General features: G+C 39.3%; 1 protein-coding gene across 1 annotated transcript in view; it reads left to right on the top strand.

Annotated features, from left to right (window-relative positions):
• Window positions 1-7,080: 7,080 nt before the first annotated feature.
• ABCA4 (ATP binding cassette subfamily A member 4) overlaps window positions 7,081-16,897 on the top strand; it is a 72,324-nt gene continuing 62,507 nt past the window's right edge. The window contains exons 1-5 of the mRNA XM_062630542.1: window positions 7,081-7,195; window positions 10,892-10,985; window positions 11,465-11,606; window positions 13,263-13,402; window positions 16,026-16,153. Of these exons, the coding sequence (XP_062486526.1) occupies window positions 7,130-7,195; window positions 10,892-10,985; window positions 11,465-11,606; window positions 13,263-13,402; window positions 16,026-16,153 (570 nt within the window). The 5' untranslated portion in view covers window positions 7,081-7,129. The remainder of the gene's footprint in view (window positions 7,196-10,891; window positions 10,986-11,464; window positions 11,607-13,262; window positions 13,403-16,025; window positions 16,154-16,897) is intronic.

Below are 16,897 nucleotides of genomic sequence, written 5' to 3'. Positions count from 1 at the left end.
TTGCCATATAGTCAAAGTCAAGTAGTGCAACTCATATCCTCACTTTCCATCTCCTTTCTTTAAGTGTTTTACTAGCAGCTATATCCAAGAAGTATGGTTTGATCCCAGCTCACTGGAACTTCCCATTCTCGTCCTTCAGGTCACTCCTTACCTCTTTCAAGGATGGACCTCTCTGGAGCACATTGGGGAACATTTAAAAACCTTGAGCTTGGGTTTTCCCCACTAGTTTAAGATACCTGGGTTCAAAACTTAGCTCAGAAAACCCCAGGCTTGTGCGTGTGTAGGTTTCTCTACGCACACATGTGCACAGGGGTGTATCTGTTTGTCTATATACTTATATAGATATAGTTATTCACACACCCCCTTACAGTTTGCCTGGGAAAAATTGTGTTAACATCAATTGTGTTAACTTTCCAGTGAGGCTGTGTGTAGGGACATGCTCTACTACATGTGTAAGAAAGAACACCTCGCCAGTTAAGTAATTGCCTGGATGCTGGAAAGCATTACTCCTGAAAATGCAGAGTGTTGGCCCATGAGTACCCCCAGTACACATGGGTGCATATTTTCAAAGCTATCTTTTCAGGTAATTTGTAAATTCTGTTAATTTTAGCAAATATTTACTTGCGCTGTGAGAGAGTTTACTAGGGACATTTTCATAATTTGATGGCCAAGCAGCATTTTCCCCTCCCATGTGAAATGATAGGCTCCATATAAGCTTTCTCTGTTTACTTTTAAGGAGCTCATGCTTCACAAAGCAAAAATGGGTCACAGCTGATGTAGCTGAACATAGAAAACAAATATACCCTACCCTCATCCAATTGTGCTGTGAAAAATCTGATTAGGAAAGATTAGTTTAATCCATTAGAGCTGTGTCCCTCTACATGGGGGCAGCAAAAAAAAAAAAAAAAAAAGGATCCTTTTTCTTAAAATAACTCAACTTAGAATCTTAAGAGTTAAAATGGTTGTTTTCTGAATAAAACTGTTAAAGTGTCTGCCTGCCTTGGACATAGTTGAGGTGCTTAAACACAGTTTACAGCCGAGCAGCAGCAGCACTATTTGCTTGGCTTTCCACTGCCATTAGACTGTACTACCCTTTGTGGCTTTATAAAGCCCCTTGTTTCTCTGTCATGATGGCAGCAGGGTCAGTCTCAGCTGTGATATGTCCAACAGAAAGTAGACCAAAGCCACTTGCGGAAGAGGAGGTTACTGTGTCATCCTTTGTGGAAGAAGTCAGGTTAGAGTCAGTGGTTTAGGTGGCAACTTGTGCAGAGGCTTCAAGGCCCTGAGGTGGTGCTGGGAAGGAAGCAGTGTGCAGAGTGCAGTGTAGTCTGGTGTAAACCTATTGTTAAATTCAGTGAAACGAAGGTTTATGGAGCATTCTCAAAGGGCTCCCCAAAGCCCTGTGAAGGGGAAAGAAACAGGCAAAATGGTGCTATATGTCCTTTTTAATGTATTTCTTTTAAACAACAAAGGTTGGATTGGTGCTCAGCTTCTACTTTAGCTGCAGTGAGGGAAGCTGTGGTAATGCTTGCACAGAGCCATTGCTCAGCATGAGCACTGGTGGGAGGTTCTGCTGCATTGTTGCTGTCTCTCAACCCTTACAGATGAAATTGTTCACTTAGTGCTTTCTTGCTTCTGGATCAGACCATACTACTTGTAGGTAATTTGGGTTGGAAATGTGAAATGAGCTATTTAATACCAATATGTAACTTTCTTTAGTGAATATTAGTTGATGTAGAACAGAGTTTGTTGAAAAGCTGTCTGAATAAATCTCTGGAAGTCTGAGCCTGAAGGTGCATAAGGTCATGTTGTACTTAGCTTAATATATTTCTGTGTGAGCTTGCAGCTTGCTGATATTTTGGAAGTTCTAGAAAATAAAAAAAACAAAGATCAGATGAGAAGAATGAATTCTTTTCTTCTCCTGCAGTGGTGTTGCGAAACAGTTACTTTTGTGTCTCACTGTCCCTGTTCTTAACGAGTAATGGTCCATGAAGAAACATACTGGATTACTTGTATTTCTGCACATGCAGATGTTACAAGAAGAAACTTTCCTGGCCTTTCACAGGGTAGCTATAGCAATAGCAAGGACATTAATTTTGTTAGAATAATTTGTGAAAGTGAATGAGGTGAAAAAAAAAACATCTTCTCCAGTTCCTGCAGTTCTGATTTGTCTAGGAAGCTTAGAAAAAAAAAATCCTAGTCTCTAAAACATTGTCTTCAATAGAAAAAAAAACTTGTGCCACCTTTATGAAAAAAGTAGAGTTTAGAGAAAGCTTGAAAACCCTATGAACTCAGTTTTGAAGTAGTGGAAAGGACTTCTGCCTTCTCTAAGGCCGTATCAGCACACATACATTCAAAAGAATCTGCTCAGAAAGTTACCCAGGCTGGTATTTGTTTGATTCTATTAAAGACTTGTAGAATTAATGAACACTGGACTGATGTTTAGTTGATGCTTTGAGGATGGCTGTGATATGTTGGTACCCCTGGAGCTCAGGCTCCTCAGAAAAAGCAGGAACATAATTGTAATCATTCCAATGATTAAATTCAGGCTTAAAGAAATACTCAATTGGGAGAAATTCTTGATAGCTTTTGATAATAAAGTGTAATTGATATAGTATAAGCAGAGTAAGGGGACCCTTTGCTAGCTGCTCTTAACAATCTAGAAGCCAGGAATGTTCTGCTGAACCTCCAGGATGAAATCAGGGAAGAACTGCTTTTTTGTTGTTGGCAGCCAGTCAGAATCAGAATCTTTATTATCCACGATGCTTATTTGCTTATGTCATTTCTAGGCCTCACTGTTCCTCACCTCACACCAAGTAAAATACAGAAATTCATGATTCGCTGCATGACCATATTCAGCCTCCTGTGGTGTCAGCTGGAAAAAGAACTGATTAACTTCATTCCTACCCTAGACACCTTCTTGTGGTTCCATTTGTAACACTACAAGATATGCTGTCTAGCAAGAAGGTCTAAGTGATAGAAGCTATCACTTCACCATATTTCACCGCTGAAGTGCAAGAGCCAGAAAAAGAGTGAAGAAAAGGCCTTTTTTATTACTTCATTGCTTAAAGATATTTTTAACCCTTGTTTCTTTCTTATGTTTTCCTAGAGGTTGTATGTAAGCCAGGATTGAACTTTGAGAAATTTGCTATTTTGAAATGTAAAAATGAATTCAATTCTGGTGATTTAAAATCAGTATTTAGATTTATTGTACTGTGTATTAAAACTAATGGTAATGACTGATGCAACCAGTTACTTCAATTTCTTGTTTTCTGTCAACAATATCTATGAGTTTTCTTTTTGAATGTATGCAGCAAATCATTCTTCCATGTTATACCATAAACTGCTGGGGGGGGGCAGGAAGAGGAAAGAAAAAAAAAATCTGGTTTTCAATTTCTTAAGTTGGGGCTTTGTGAGAGTCTTCCCCATGCTTCAATAGTATGTTAGAACCAAGTTGTTTTTGTTGGTCCTTACAATCAGCTCTGGAAAGACAATCAGTTCCTGCAAAAGGAAAACTATCAAAACATAGGTTTCATATGCTGTAGATGGAATTCACATCGCCTGAACATGTTGTCTTTAGGCAGCAAGCAAAAGCTATTCTAAATAGTAAGTCATGCCCTTTTGTCTCATGTTCACCTAATTCAGATTTCTAAGCAGTGTAAGATTTATACACTTCAACACTTCTGTCTGTGAAGCTATTCCTTTTATGAAAGCAAGGTTCTTTCCCTTTAGCTCCTAGTGAAATGAAGCAGTCTGGGGAAATATAAATGTATTCTTGTTCATCCTAAAATTAAAGGTGATTCTAAAGTGTGTCTGACAAGTAAAATTTAATCTTTCTTTGTAAGTTGTATATGTTGGTTGCATTTCATGTATGAATGCCATCACTTAAGTAGTTTTGTTTATGCCAAAAGGAGAAGTACTTTTAAACTCTGTTTCAGCAGAAACTTATCCTTGGTAATCAATCTGGTAGTCACTTTCCTAAAGAGCAATTCCTTTGGCACTTTATGCATATTAATTTGTTGTCTGGATTGAGTTGTTCCTCTTGGAAGGAATAGCTCTCCCCATCTATCAGGAAATGTAACTAGCAAGGTTTAATGTAAAAAACCTTGCAGGTTGAAAAGCAAGCATAATCTGGATAACCTTATTTACTGCCCTTTCCCCCCCCATGTTACTTGTTTTGGCTTTTTTACTACTTATGATTTTAGTCTCAGAGAAACAGCTAGATTTTCCACAGTAAATGCTAACAGCCATTTTAGCTGGCAAACCTAATCCCATTTCTGGCCTTGAACTACAAATTTTCTTCCTAATGGTAGTGACAGTTACAAAGCGGTGCAGGTACGTCATACATAGCAAGAGGTTAGGAACACGAGTGAAAACTTTGTGTACCATTAGAGAACCTCTCATTGAGACAGAAACTCTTAATGATAGATGGCTCAGTAAAGAGCCAGGAGGAAGAGGAGAGGCCAGGCCATTGGCAGACTGTAGATTTTATGGCTTTGACATGAAGGCTTGAATTTCCTTTCACAGCTGTTGCAGAAAGATTGCAATGTCAGTCTAGGATTTAGAGGAAGGCAAGGGGAGCTGGACCTAAACTGGCTCTTCCTCATTTGTTCAGCGGCAGGGTTCATTCAGCAGAACAGCAGCAGGTTGGAGAGCCTGAGTTATGCAGCAGTGTCAGAAAGCCATCTGACTATCCATAGTTGGCAATTCTGTGAAGAGAACCTCACTGGAAACACCTGAGGTGACTGCTGGGACTTGCTTGCAGCCAAATATAGGACAGCTTTCCATGTAAGAATGTTCTTAGAGCCATCAGTCTGTAAATATACAGAACCTACTGCCACTAGTGAAACTGCAGAAGTATTGTCTTTTCTTGCTGATGCTCAGCCAGTTTTATTCCTGGATTCTTAAACTCTCCCAGCACCTAGTTCCACAGAAGGACCCTGGATTGTGTAAACATCTGAATAAGAACTAGATATGCTGCTTTTCAAGAAGGTGTCTAAATTTAGCTTTTTCTGTCTGCTGAGCACGCTCAGCACTCAAATAATCAACCTAGATTGGTTTTCTAGTGTCAGCCCTGTGAAAGTGGTGTCTGTTCTTACACTTAGGCTTGCAAACTCGGCCTCTGTTACTACATGCTTGGATGACCTTTTGCACAAATACAATGTGGCAAACTCTGGGAGGACTCATATTTAACTATTTTAATACATCATTTCTTACTCCTCTGGATTCATTTCTTTGGCCTCAATGTCAAGACTTCAATAATGTTTCCTCTCATAATGGGTTGAAATAGGCTTCACATCCCATCAGTGTGAAGCTTGATCTCCCAAACCAAAACTGGTCCTCTTCTGCATGTCATGGTGCATGGTTAAGATCACAGTGTTGTCTGTGGTATTAAGATCATATTTCAAATCATGGTGTTGGGCAAAGTCACCAAGCTGTGGGTTTTTTGTTTGCTTTAGCTTTTATCCACTCAGTGTGGGGCTGTCATACCTCTCCAGACCATCAAGTGTTAATCCATTTACTCTTTACAACAGCAGTAGCTTTTTATAGCCAGTCTCACTTCTTGTGATGCTCTGTAATTAAGCAGTTAGAGCTGGTGGAATGACACTGAAAATTGGATGAAACTGTTGACCTACAAAATACGGGAAATTCTTCAAGTTCTGGCATCATTAGTTTTGCGCAGATATCTTTTCTGCATAGTTGTTGCTTTGTTTATTTGGTCCCAAATAAACACCTGTTGTGCTTTAGCCCCAGCCAGCAACTAGCACCACACAGCCACTTACTGGCTCACTACCTCCAGATAGTAGGGCTGGTTGCCAACCCTTTCCCCACCTCCTCCTTGCTTGAAGTCTGATTTCCTTTTCAGTTCATAAAATGTGGACCTGAGGTGATTTTCTGAGCCAGTCAAATCATTATTACTGATTGATTGTTAGCTTTTAACTAATGCTTTGTTCACAGATTAGGCCAAAGTATTTTGACTTTTTCCAAACCTTATCTCTTAAAATCAGACAAAATCTCCTTCACTTAGTAGATTTTTAAGAAACAAAATTCTAGAACAGTAGTGGTAAGAGAGGCTCAACAAATCAGCAGTTTCACCTGTGTAAATCTTGGTAGAGGTTTGAGTAATCTCCAGCAGCAGAAGCCCCACAGCCCTCCCATCTGATCAGTTCTAGTACTTCACCATTCTTACATTTAGAAAGTGTTTTCCAATATCTAATTTCCACTTCCTTTTCCACACTCTGCCAGTTAACAGCCATTCATGAAGAAACTGCTCTTCAGTCATTTGAATCCCATAAGGCAACTCTGAAGTACAAAGCTGGTACAGGTAGCAAATTCAAATAGTTTATTTTTTAACAGGTCCCTGTACCTGGTATTTAGATGTATAGGTCACATTCTCCTTTTCTTTTTGAAGGTCAGAATTCATGGTGATTAAAATGAGTCATGAACCTAGAAAACAGAGCATATAAGGTTTTAAATTCTGTTGTATCCCTACTAAAAATATAGTGGGAATTGCCAAATTTAAAGGCATAAAAATACAAGATCTTGTATTTTTTAAAAAAATGGCAACACAATGGATTTGTCTTTACAAAACCTATTCCAGGCTGAGTTAATCAGTATGCATTTATTGCATATTGTGTTCCATGTCTGAATAGAAAACCTAGTTATGATATTTAGCATAATAACTAACCAGTTTTAGATAAATTAATGTCCAGTTGTAAATCCACCTTTTATTGTGAAAAATAGTTTGAAAGCACAGATTTAATCGAATAAAGGATACAACAACTAACTGCTTTCATTACTTGCAAGTCCAAGTGAATAGCTGGATTCAATGTTAATGACTTTTTTTCAGTTGAAAGAGATGCCTTTCCTCTCTATTGCTTTTTGTTGCTGATAAATATGTCACAGGAAACAGCCTTCAAACAAAGGAAAACCATGATTTTTCATGTATGATAGTGTATCAAGTGCAAAATGAAATGGTGAAGACAATGAAGGGAACCAATCTCTATGATAACATAATCTTAAACTAAGAACAGAAAGCTGTTATTTTGCTCTGTGGTCTGTTTCTGTCAGCTGAGAAATGGCAATACAACCTTTGCAACAGGTTAACCAGAAGTGTTGATACAGAAGAATGAGCTTCTTCAGGCAAGTTGGACTTCTCCTCTGGAAGAACTGGATCCTCCGGAAAAGACAAAAGGTAAAGTAATATTCTTGGATTTCAGCTTTGGACCATGCACTCCATTGGATGAAGTGACTGGTACGTTTATCAGCATGTAAAAATCACCAATTTCTTAAAGGATCCAGTGTGATCGATTGGGCCTGCGTCTGGGATCTTGTCTGGTGCAGTTTTCAAAGGTGCTCTTTACAGTCTAAACATAGAATACTCATATCAGGGGTTTATTTTACAAATAGTATTGAGGACCAAGGGAATAGTTGTGGGTAATAATATTTTTGTGTTTCCACATAAAAAGATCTGTTGTTAGAAATCATTGTGGGCACCATACAGCTCGGGGAGGTTTGATTCCTAATTTTAGCTTCTCACATACAGCTGCTCTTAGAGTTGAATCCAGTGAAGGTCCTAAAATTCACACACATTTTATCTTTTTTAGTATGTCTGAATGACATAAATCAGAAGTGTTTTAAATCCTTTCACATCCTCTTAGATCTTGTTATACTTTGTCTTAGAACAAATTTATCTGTTACTTTGCATTAAATCGTTGCTCTTTTCCTCTTCAAGCCAAATTTCCTTAGTCTCAACCAAAACCTCAAACTAGGGTCTTGGTCATTTGTTGTACTGCAACTACTTCTGTCCAGCAAAGGAAGTCTTGTTGAGATTCCTAGAGATAACTACCTGTTTCAAACTAAAAATAATAGAAATGTACTTTAGGGCATCTGTGAGGTTGTAACAGTCATGCAAACAATTTGGCCATAATAAGAGATCGATAGGGTCAAACTGAACCATGGGGTGAGTTGCAGTGCTTATCTGTGTGACCTGCTTTTAGTCATTAGGAATGACTCACATGCTGAAATTGCCAGGATCAAAGGATTATCTGATTTTCTTCATAGACAAATTTGAATGTCTTGCCATACCTTCCCAGTAGATTTTCCACAGTCTACGTTGCATCAAGAGCTGATTAATGTGACATTGCTAGCTCATGATTTAACACAGTGTCAAGTCGCCAATCCATACTTGAGCTACATTACACCTTTCTGAAGCTGGACTTTGGTTACTGATTGTCAGGGAGCTGTAGTAGTTTAGTTCTCAAGTTCAGAGAAAACTCCCAAACAAACAAACCCCAAAACCCTCACCAAACATAAAACCCATGTTTTTCTGATCTTCAAATGTATATACTGAGAGAATTGGAAGTCATTGGGTTTAATTTTTAGCAAATGGATCTTTATGTAATTCTTCAGTATTACTAGTGTTTGAAATACTGTTTCATTTGGGCAAATGTGCTCCTATATGTGACCTGAAGTGCCTGCTTAGGTTTCATGAATTCTCTTTTTTTTATAAAAACTTATAAAAATGTTAACTTGGTGTTTCATGCTGTTGCCAGAGATCCCTTTCTCTGATGATCACTGCTAGCTTGTAAGAACAGTGATCTAATCCACAACAGAGAAATATTTTCTCCACTCTGAAGAGTAAAATGCTTTACGAGTTAGTAAAAATCATGTCCTTTTCCAAGTATGTAAACCTACCTGCTTTTTTGTTGTCACCAAGAAACAAGGCAACCAAAACAAAACCCCATAATGTCAGAAGTAACTAGAAAATGTGTTCGGGGAAAACCTGCCTGGTTTATGTTAACCATCATGTAGTACCGTAAATGGAGGCATATCCAGTCTTCTACTCAAGTTTCTCATTTAGTCTAGTTCACAAGAGGAAAAACTTCATTACAGAGTTAACGGCTGATCCACGGCCAGTTAAGCTTGTCACTTTTACATGGTCCTATCACTGTGCTTGGTCCTTCACAGCTCCATCTGGATATTACATTTCTCTGTGCATATTGCTGGGATTTCTGGCTGTTTATCTTGTGGTTCTGCAGGCTTATGGGCTGCTCTCTCATCCTACTAGTGAGTTCTGAGACATCTGTGTGTCCTTAGGACAAGGATCAGAGGAAAGAATCATAAGGCTGACAGCACTTTCTCTGTCCTTGTCGCATGACACATTGTGTACCAGCTTGAAAGAAAGCTTCCTTTGTACTTTAGCCTTCATCCCTTCCAAACTAGTTAGCTCAGACAGAAAGGAATTACTGAATTCAAGCCTGAGGATTTTGTGTTTCCTGGGAATGAAGTAAGGGTAGACATCTGAGCAATAATCCAGAGTAACTTTGAAGCAAAGATGATAACTAGGGAGCCTCTCAGTTCTTACCCCTCTGAGTTTTTGGGTATGTAGTGTTTGTCCCAAACATCTTAGCAGCTGGATGGCCATGGGTGTTGATAAGAACTTGTGGACCCCTGCTGAGAATGGTCTGTAACACTGTTCTGAGCTGTGCACAGCAGCTGTCAGGAGAAGAGTTGCACGATGGCAGGTTTCCTTCTCAAGTAATTGTGTCATCTGCCCTTTGCTGCTGGTTAAGATTTAGTCTGCCTTTAAAAATACCAGGCATACTTAACTTCCTAGGTATGTGTGGGGGTTTGTTGTTGTTCTGTTTTAAAAGGAAAGCCTTAAGAGAAAAGGTGTGAAATAGGAAATGGTTGCCTGGTGTAAAGCTTTCTAACCTTTTTTAGTAAGCATAAGCTGTGCTTACCTAAAGCTATTAGACAGAGTTATAGTGGAAAAATATAGGGCAGCTCCAAAAAAACTGTTCTTAATTAAGCTGTGGAGTATCTTTTGCCTTGCACTGGTTCGGGGGGGGGAGTGGAATTCACACGTGACCCATCTTGTCTCTGGCTCTGCTGCTGTATGCATTATTGTTACATATTTGTTGCCCAGTCAGGGGGGCAAGAGCAAAGGAAAGGAGACAGGGAGCGCTTTCCTGTGTGTGTGCTACAACCCTGGTTCTGAAGAGTTTGTCTTGGCTCTTGTAGGGAGGAGAAAAGAAGTGCCACGTGGCTGGACACAGAAATCCCATAGCTGGTTCTTAGAGCCCAATGCCTGTGTCACAGGATCAAAGGGTTGTAGTTTCAAACTTCTGCCAAAACACACAGAGGCAGTAAAACAGACTGAAACACAGGAGTGGAGGAAACAGACCAAAAACCAGGCAGGATGTTGCTCTGTGGTAAAGCAGTGCCCTTGGTTTTCTGACATGACTGGGAGCTGGTGACTGTTCCCAGTGTGTTGAATGATCTGGGCAATCAAGTGGCCTTTGATGGGGTCTTCTGTGTTATTGAATAAGGTGTTTGATCTTCATGTATACATTTCTACCTGTATTAGAAAACTAATAATGTGGAAATGAATTACGACAAAAAGGCTAAAGTAAAGATCAAAGAATGTAAGCTTATGCCAAGGTCTTTTACCTTTGGTAAGCACAGTGCACTGACAGCCTACATTGTAAAAGTGTGGATAAAAAGAAACCTTACACTTTCTCTCTCTTACATCTGTTTTCCTGTATTATTGTAGTCATCCTCTTTGTATAAAAACTATTTGGACTTAACATCTGGTCTGTCTGGCAGTTTAGTACTACCTGCCACCTCTTTTTACCTCAGTCAGGATGCTTGAATGTTTCTTTAGAAGAGGGGGGAAGCTGCTGAATTAGTTAATGGTGATGCTTTGTGGGGCTCTGATGAAATCCTTGTACTTTCCAAGTGATAAAACAGGCAAGAAATAACCATGGGTACATGCTGCACTGAGCATTGCTGCTGTGAGAACAGGCCTCAGCCTTCTAGCCAGTGACTCTATACATGGTTCAACTGTAAAATTTACTTTGTATTTATTTTTTTCTTCTTTTCCCAGCTTCGTTTACTGGTGGAGCTCCTATGGCCTCTGTCCTTATTTCTTGCCCTTGTCTTTCTGAGGAAAACTAATCCACTTTATCGCCAACATGAATGTAAGAACATTTTAAATACTTTCATGCTCTGAATTGTGCTAGATAATGACTAGATGTTCTCAGATAGAGGAACTGGGACCTGCTTGCTGAGTATTATTCTCCAGCAGCAAAAGAACAGATTTTGCTTCAAGTAGTTTAGTTATTTATAGCCATAGATTGTAAGAATAATCAGTGTGTGTGGGGAAGCTCTAATTTTCTTGTGAGATGGTTTGTGATCAGACTTACATAAGGTCTCAAGAGTGTATCCAGTTATAGATTTTTTGTAAATCTGTTAAAAAAAAATTAGCTCAGACTTTATTTCAGTTGAAAATAGCCATATTGCTTATACTGACTTACTTTTTGGCTTAATAAAAGAGAAACCTGTATGTTTTCCATTGTGTTCCTTCTGTAATAAGCTAATCCCTCCTCCTATTTAGATTCCCACAGGCTGCATTAGAAAAGACACTTAATCATTGATATTTTGTGTTTCTATACTCTAGGTCACTTCCCAAACAAGGCAATGCCATCTGCAGGAACACTGCCATGGTTACATGGCATCTTCTGCAACATGAACAACCCCTGTTTCCGCAGCCCAACCCCAGGAGAGGGTCCAGGTGTTGTGTCCAACTACAACAATTCCATGTAAGCAGAGCTGAATGTGTGACAATCAGTTGTAATAATGCAGTCCTGCTAGGCAATTGCTTATAGACTGCTCTGGGCACCTGTTGAGCATCCATGGACACATTTCTAGCACATCATTCCAGCAATGTTGAAGTGGAGCTCATGATGGCAGGTTTGGGCCTTTTTGAGGAAGAATTCAGTTGTACTGGTCTTGACAGAACACACACTTAATAAAATGCATTCTTTCTATTGCCTACTACTTAGTGAGTGTCTCAGGATAAATCTTTCTGATATGAGTACGTAACCCCTAAGCTTTCTTCTCACTTGAGTTGATCCTTCTGAATGAGAGCTCTGATGAAGTAGCAACAAAGGAAAATCTGCACTGCCACTTCTGATGTAGCACCTGCTTTGGTTGTATACTTATCAGACTTTAATCAGCATAATAACCTTCAGATACTAGGCTTGTTAACAAAATAGGAGGATGGGAGATTTACAGGCTATTAGTGAAAATCTGCTGTGGGAGTGCTCTATTACATTGTTATAGCTGAGTCATGAAAGACAGCAGAGTGGACAAAGAGCCTTAGAATAAAAACCTGTTAGAATAGCTATAAATAATGCTGCCTGTCTCCCTTTGCCTAGTCCATCTTGGAGCATCCAGTGATTAAAATTAACATGCTAACAATGTCAAGGCCATTAAAGCTCCAGTCACATGAAGGCCCATAAGCTTGTAGTTAATGTAGCATTTGACCTTTTGTTCCTAGTGAACAGGATTTAAAATAGCTGGAATTTTCTTGTGGGGTATGGTTCATCACACATTAAAGCTAGGTGGTTCTGTTCTCTATAAATTCTGGCTTTTCTAGGTTGCTTATTCCAGAGCAAACTGTGAGTCAGAGTAAATTAAGTGAATAACAGAGGAAGCAAATACATTGTGTTTTCTGAAAGAATTTAGTCTTTCCTGTTTGCTGTTTCCTGTAAGCTAAAAAAAGTCATGAGGACTGAGATATACCATTCCATGTATGGAAAACCATAGCACTCTTAAAGAAATGTAATGGTTTCCCCTCTGCTAACAGGAATTATTTTGTTCCTGGTTATAAACACAGGACCTGATTGTATCCTTGCTTGAACTGCCTGTTCTAACCCAGAACCAGTAGGTGAATGGCTGCCTGTGACAGTTTGTCACTCCTGTTTTCCTGCCTTTCCTAAAATAAATGTTTTGAAGGGACCTAAAAACTACCCTTATATTGGGTGAAAACGAGTTGTGAGAGGGAGGAGATGTCGCAGAGCAGGGCTGCCTCATCCAACTGCTGGAGCTGAGCCTGGGATAGAACCAGAGCAGATCTGCACCATAGCTGTGAGGTGAATGCTGTCTGGGGAATGTCCTGCCTTCCCAGCAAAATCAGCATTGCTAATGAAGGAAGTGTATGAGTGGCCAACCTTCTGCAATACCAGCAGCCCTCTTAAACCTCCTGTGGACTTTCAAAACTGAGTCCCACACTACCTGAAACTGCTGTTTTCACCACAAAACTGAGTTTGGAGTTTCACAACTGAGGAGAATTTTTTGGGTTGTTTTTTTTTCCCCTCATCCCTAACACAGGGAAAATCAACTTTTTTTTATATGAAAAGTTCTCAAGAGCCATCAGTCTTTAATTATTGTTGGGTCACTATTTCTTCTTTCAGCCTTGCGAGGGTATATAAAGATGCTCAGGAGCTCCTACTGGAAGCCCCTGAAATCCGTGACCTTGGCAGAATCTGGGAAGAACTGATTGTTACGACTCAGTTTATGGAAACAATGAGAACGAATCCTGAAAGAATTGCAGGTAATTGTTTTGTCTAGATCCCTTAAGACTCTTGAATTTTCCCTTCTGAGAGCTGACTAGTAACTTACCCTGCAAACTGGCAACATCTTAAGGTACTTTGCTTGTAGCTGTTATTTTGCTTAGCGTTAGGGTAACTTAAAACTCATGCAGTGTTGTAACAAATGCCTTTCATTTGAGAGGAAGGACACAGGCAATCAGCTCCTTTCTACAACCATGTTCCTTAAATAACAGTAGACAAAACTCAAAACACAAAAGCATGGATTTGTCACCATCCAGAGTAAAACGTGGGTAAAGAGATTTCATTAGTTATTATTACAGTAGAGGCAGAGGCAGTAAGAAGGCGTCACTGGAAGATGGAGAGGAATGGAAGCTAGGAATATGCCTGAATATACTAGGAGCATAGCCCAGAGAAGAGCTTAGAGATTCTTTGTTTCAAATGTTAGCTGAAATTAAAGAAGAAAATGCTTACTTTGATGATGTGTGTAGAGAGGAGGTGTTGCACACTTGTTATAAACAGGCTTGCGAATTACATGACTCTGGTAATTTTTACCGAAGACAATCTGCCAAACTCAAACCACAGTCCTGGGGAAAAAATAGAAAATGTTTTAATAATAAATTTTAAATTTAGTATTTGGACTTTAAATACAGAGAAGAAATACTCCTTAAACTAAAGGCAGTAAAATAGGCTGGCTTTGAGAACTGATCTGTCCCATTCTCAAGTCCTGTGGCATAGGAATAATATTCTTACTAAATTCAAATAGTCATTCTCCATATATTTTTAAAAAGAAGTGTATAAACCATCTGATACACATGCTCCACTATCTTATCAGCAGTTTCTAACTAGAAGTGAAAAAGGGACTATTTCATTGTAAGTAACAATGAGACAATCAAAATGCCCCAGAATGCAAACAATAAGAACTTGAGTGTAATCTGAGCTGTGGTTTGTACGCCTGCCAACTGAGAAATGAGGAAGAGCATGACATGCCATGGGATTGCAACATACTGTGGGACCCCACCCCATAGTTTGGGAAGTTGCCTTTGCCTCCCATATCAACTTTACTCAGCATTTGGGAAACAGAGTACATTCCTTCCTGCTCCTGTGAAATATGTTAATGTTCCTTCAGAATATGGGGGGTGGGGGGTGTTAATGTGTTTTACCTAAAAAAATAAATAAATAAAAAGTTTGGAATTTCCTGTTCCATAAAACAAAGTAACAAAGTCAGTTCTGGAGCTAAAGGAATAGAATGCGACTTGCCACCCTTTTCCATACGCAAAGAAGGAGGGCAGAATTGACATTTTACGTTCTCTCTGTAGCTTATTTCTATTGCCTGTAACAATCTCAACAGAATATTGTTACAGCTGCAAAACTGAACAATGAAACATTAACAAATGTCAGAATTGGGATTGTTTCTCCTGCTGATTCCTGAGTCCTCCTTCCTCATCCCATTCCCCTCTTGCACTGACATATTTGACAAAATGTGTTCCTGTAGTGTGTTTTTTCTTCCACAATAATACCTGGGTGCCAGGAAGGGCATCAGTGAGAATGAGGGACAAGCCCCTACTGTTTTCAGTGTTTATTGTTTGAATAAATACAGGGGGGAGCAATTGAAGAATTTCTGCTATGGCAGTATGATACATAGAATGGTTAGGGTTGGACAGAACCTTATGATCATCTGGTTCCAACTCCCCAAATGCTGCTCCTGTTAGTTGCAATTGCCTGTTCTAAAGACTGGAGGAACTAGTGCTTTTCAAGCATTCTTGACCCAAGTCTGTTGGTGCTATGTGTACTAGCTTTAATAAAGGCTGTAACATTCAAAGGTCATGAACAGCATTCACTTTCCAAGCTTTCACTTGGACCATACTGAGGCAGAACTCAGTCTGATGCTGAAGTGTAATAGAGACAAGTTAGAAAAGATTAGCACTTTTGACTTTAGGAGCAGTATATTTTGCATATTGTTCTGCATGGAATTAGGGAAATTAGCTGGCCTGTCACATGTGTTGAATTTAGCAGTGGGTAGTCTCATTGGTTTGCCTGAAGATTTGCCAGTTTTTAGTTTAATCATTGGTAATCCAGGTTAATATGGCTATGAAACCACCAAAAAGTTATGCTTCTCCAAAGAAAATGAGTTTTTTTCTTGTGGAAGATTTTCAAAGGGTCAGTTTTGCAACACTATGGAATAAGATTAACTAGTTAAATTGACAGCAAGTGATTAATATAAATTTAAATCATTGGCTAAAGTTATTTACAAGAGATCCAGAAGAAACGACCCAAACCTCAGCAGCTGAACATTTAAAATAAAGCATTACTTCAGAAAAAAGGCAGAGACTTTCAGACACAGTCAGGGATGCTTTCAAAACTTCTGTTTCTGAAGCTTTAGTCTGAAACATCTTTGAGAGGTCAGCTGTGCACAGTCAGAACAGTAAGCTCTGATGATCATTCCCCAAGAAAGGATTGAAATGAATTTGAATTTCAAAAGTAGTTTTGGTCCCCATTAGTCACTACTAAATATATGACCCAAAGTACACACTTTTTGCAGGTTTAAGCCAGTGTTCTGGCTTAAGTAAGGTGTTCTTTAACTCCGTTTGACATCTCACTGATCTCTGCACTTATTTCTTCATGCAGGAAGAGGAATACGAATTCTAGACATTTTGAAAGATGGAGAGACCCTCTCTTCTTTTTTACTGGAAGATGTGGGCCTCCCAGATATCATTGTTTTCCAGCTTATTAATGCTCAAGTGCGGCCTGAACAGGTAGGTAGAGTATAATGGCTACCAAGCTGTTTTCCTTTGTGGAATGCCATCTCTTGAGCTGTATATGCAAAACATCCTCAGTGAGGGCCTTGTTCCCAGAATACTTGCTGCCTTATAGGTTGCTTGTGCAATTTCTCCCTTTGTTTTTGTTTTGTCAATCTAAAGGAAGAGGTGTTTGTTTTGTCTTTTAAAACTCTTGAATATTCATTAAATACAGGTATTTGTTTTGATGCTGTCATTGTTCCCAAATAACAAGCAATAAGAAGTGATACTGCCAAACAGTGCATCCATCCTCATGATTAAAGACTTGGCTCAAACCATAAAACAGCTGTGCATCCTTTTGAGACAGCAGTTCTGATGAATAGCAGCAGAGAACTATCTCTGCCCTGATGTCAGCCAAGTAATATGGGGGCTTTATGGCGTTGTCTCACATGAGTAAGGGGGAGTGGAGAAGCAGACCCACTTTCTTGGATTTTGATTGAATAATAGGTCTGCTCAGAAAATTCAGAGTGAAAACTCCAGGTCAAATCCCTTCTAAGCAGGGGACTCTTTGACCAAGTCCAGGCTGCCTCTGCATTGTACTGGTGCTGGGAGCTCTGTGAGGAATGCTGTATTAATGAATGAATGTTGCTGAATCAGAGCTCTGGAACAATTTCTACACTGCATTAGTGTGTGGGTGGAAGCAAGTGAATAACTGAGGCTGAAAGACACAATTCCTCTTTTTCACTGCCACATAAAACACAA

Source organism: Pezoporus occidentalis, unplaced genomic scaffold (assembly GCF_034315485.1).
Source record: "Pezoporus occidentalis ecotype Australia unplaced genomic scaffold, CSIRO_AGI_Poc_V1 ctg356, whole genome shotgun sequence".
NCBI classification, from domain to species: domain Eukaryota; kingdom Metazoa; phylum Chordata; class Aves; order Psittaciformes; family Psittacidae; genus Pezoporus; species Pezoporus occidentalis.
The sequence above is the reverse complement of the archived record's forward strand: the minus strand, read 5'-3'. Positions and strand labels throughout refer to the sequence as shown.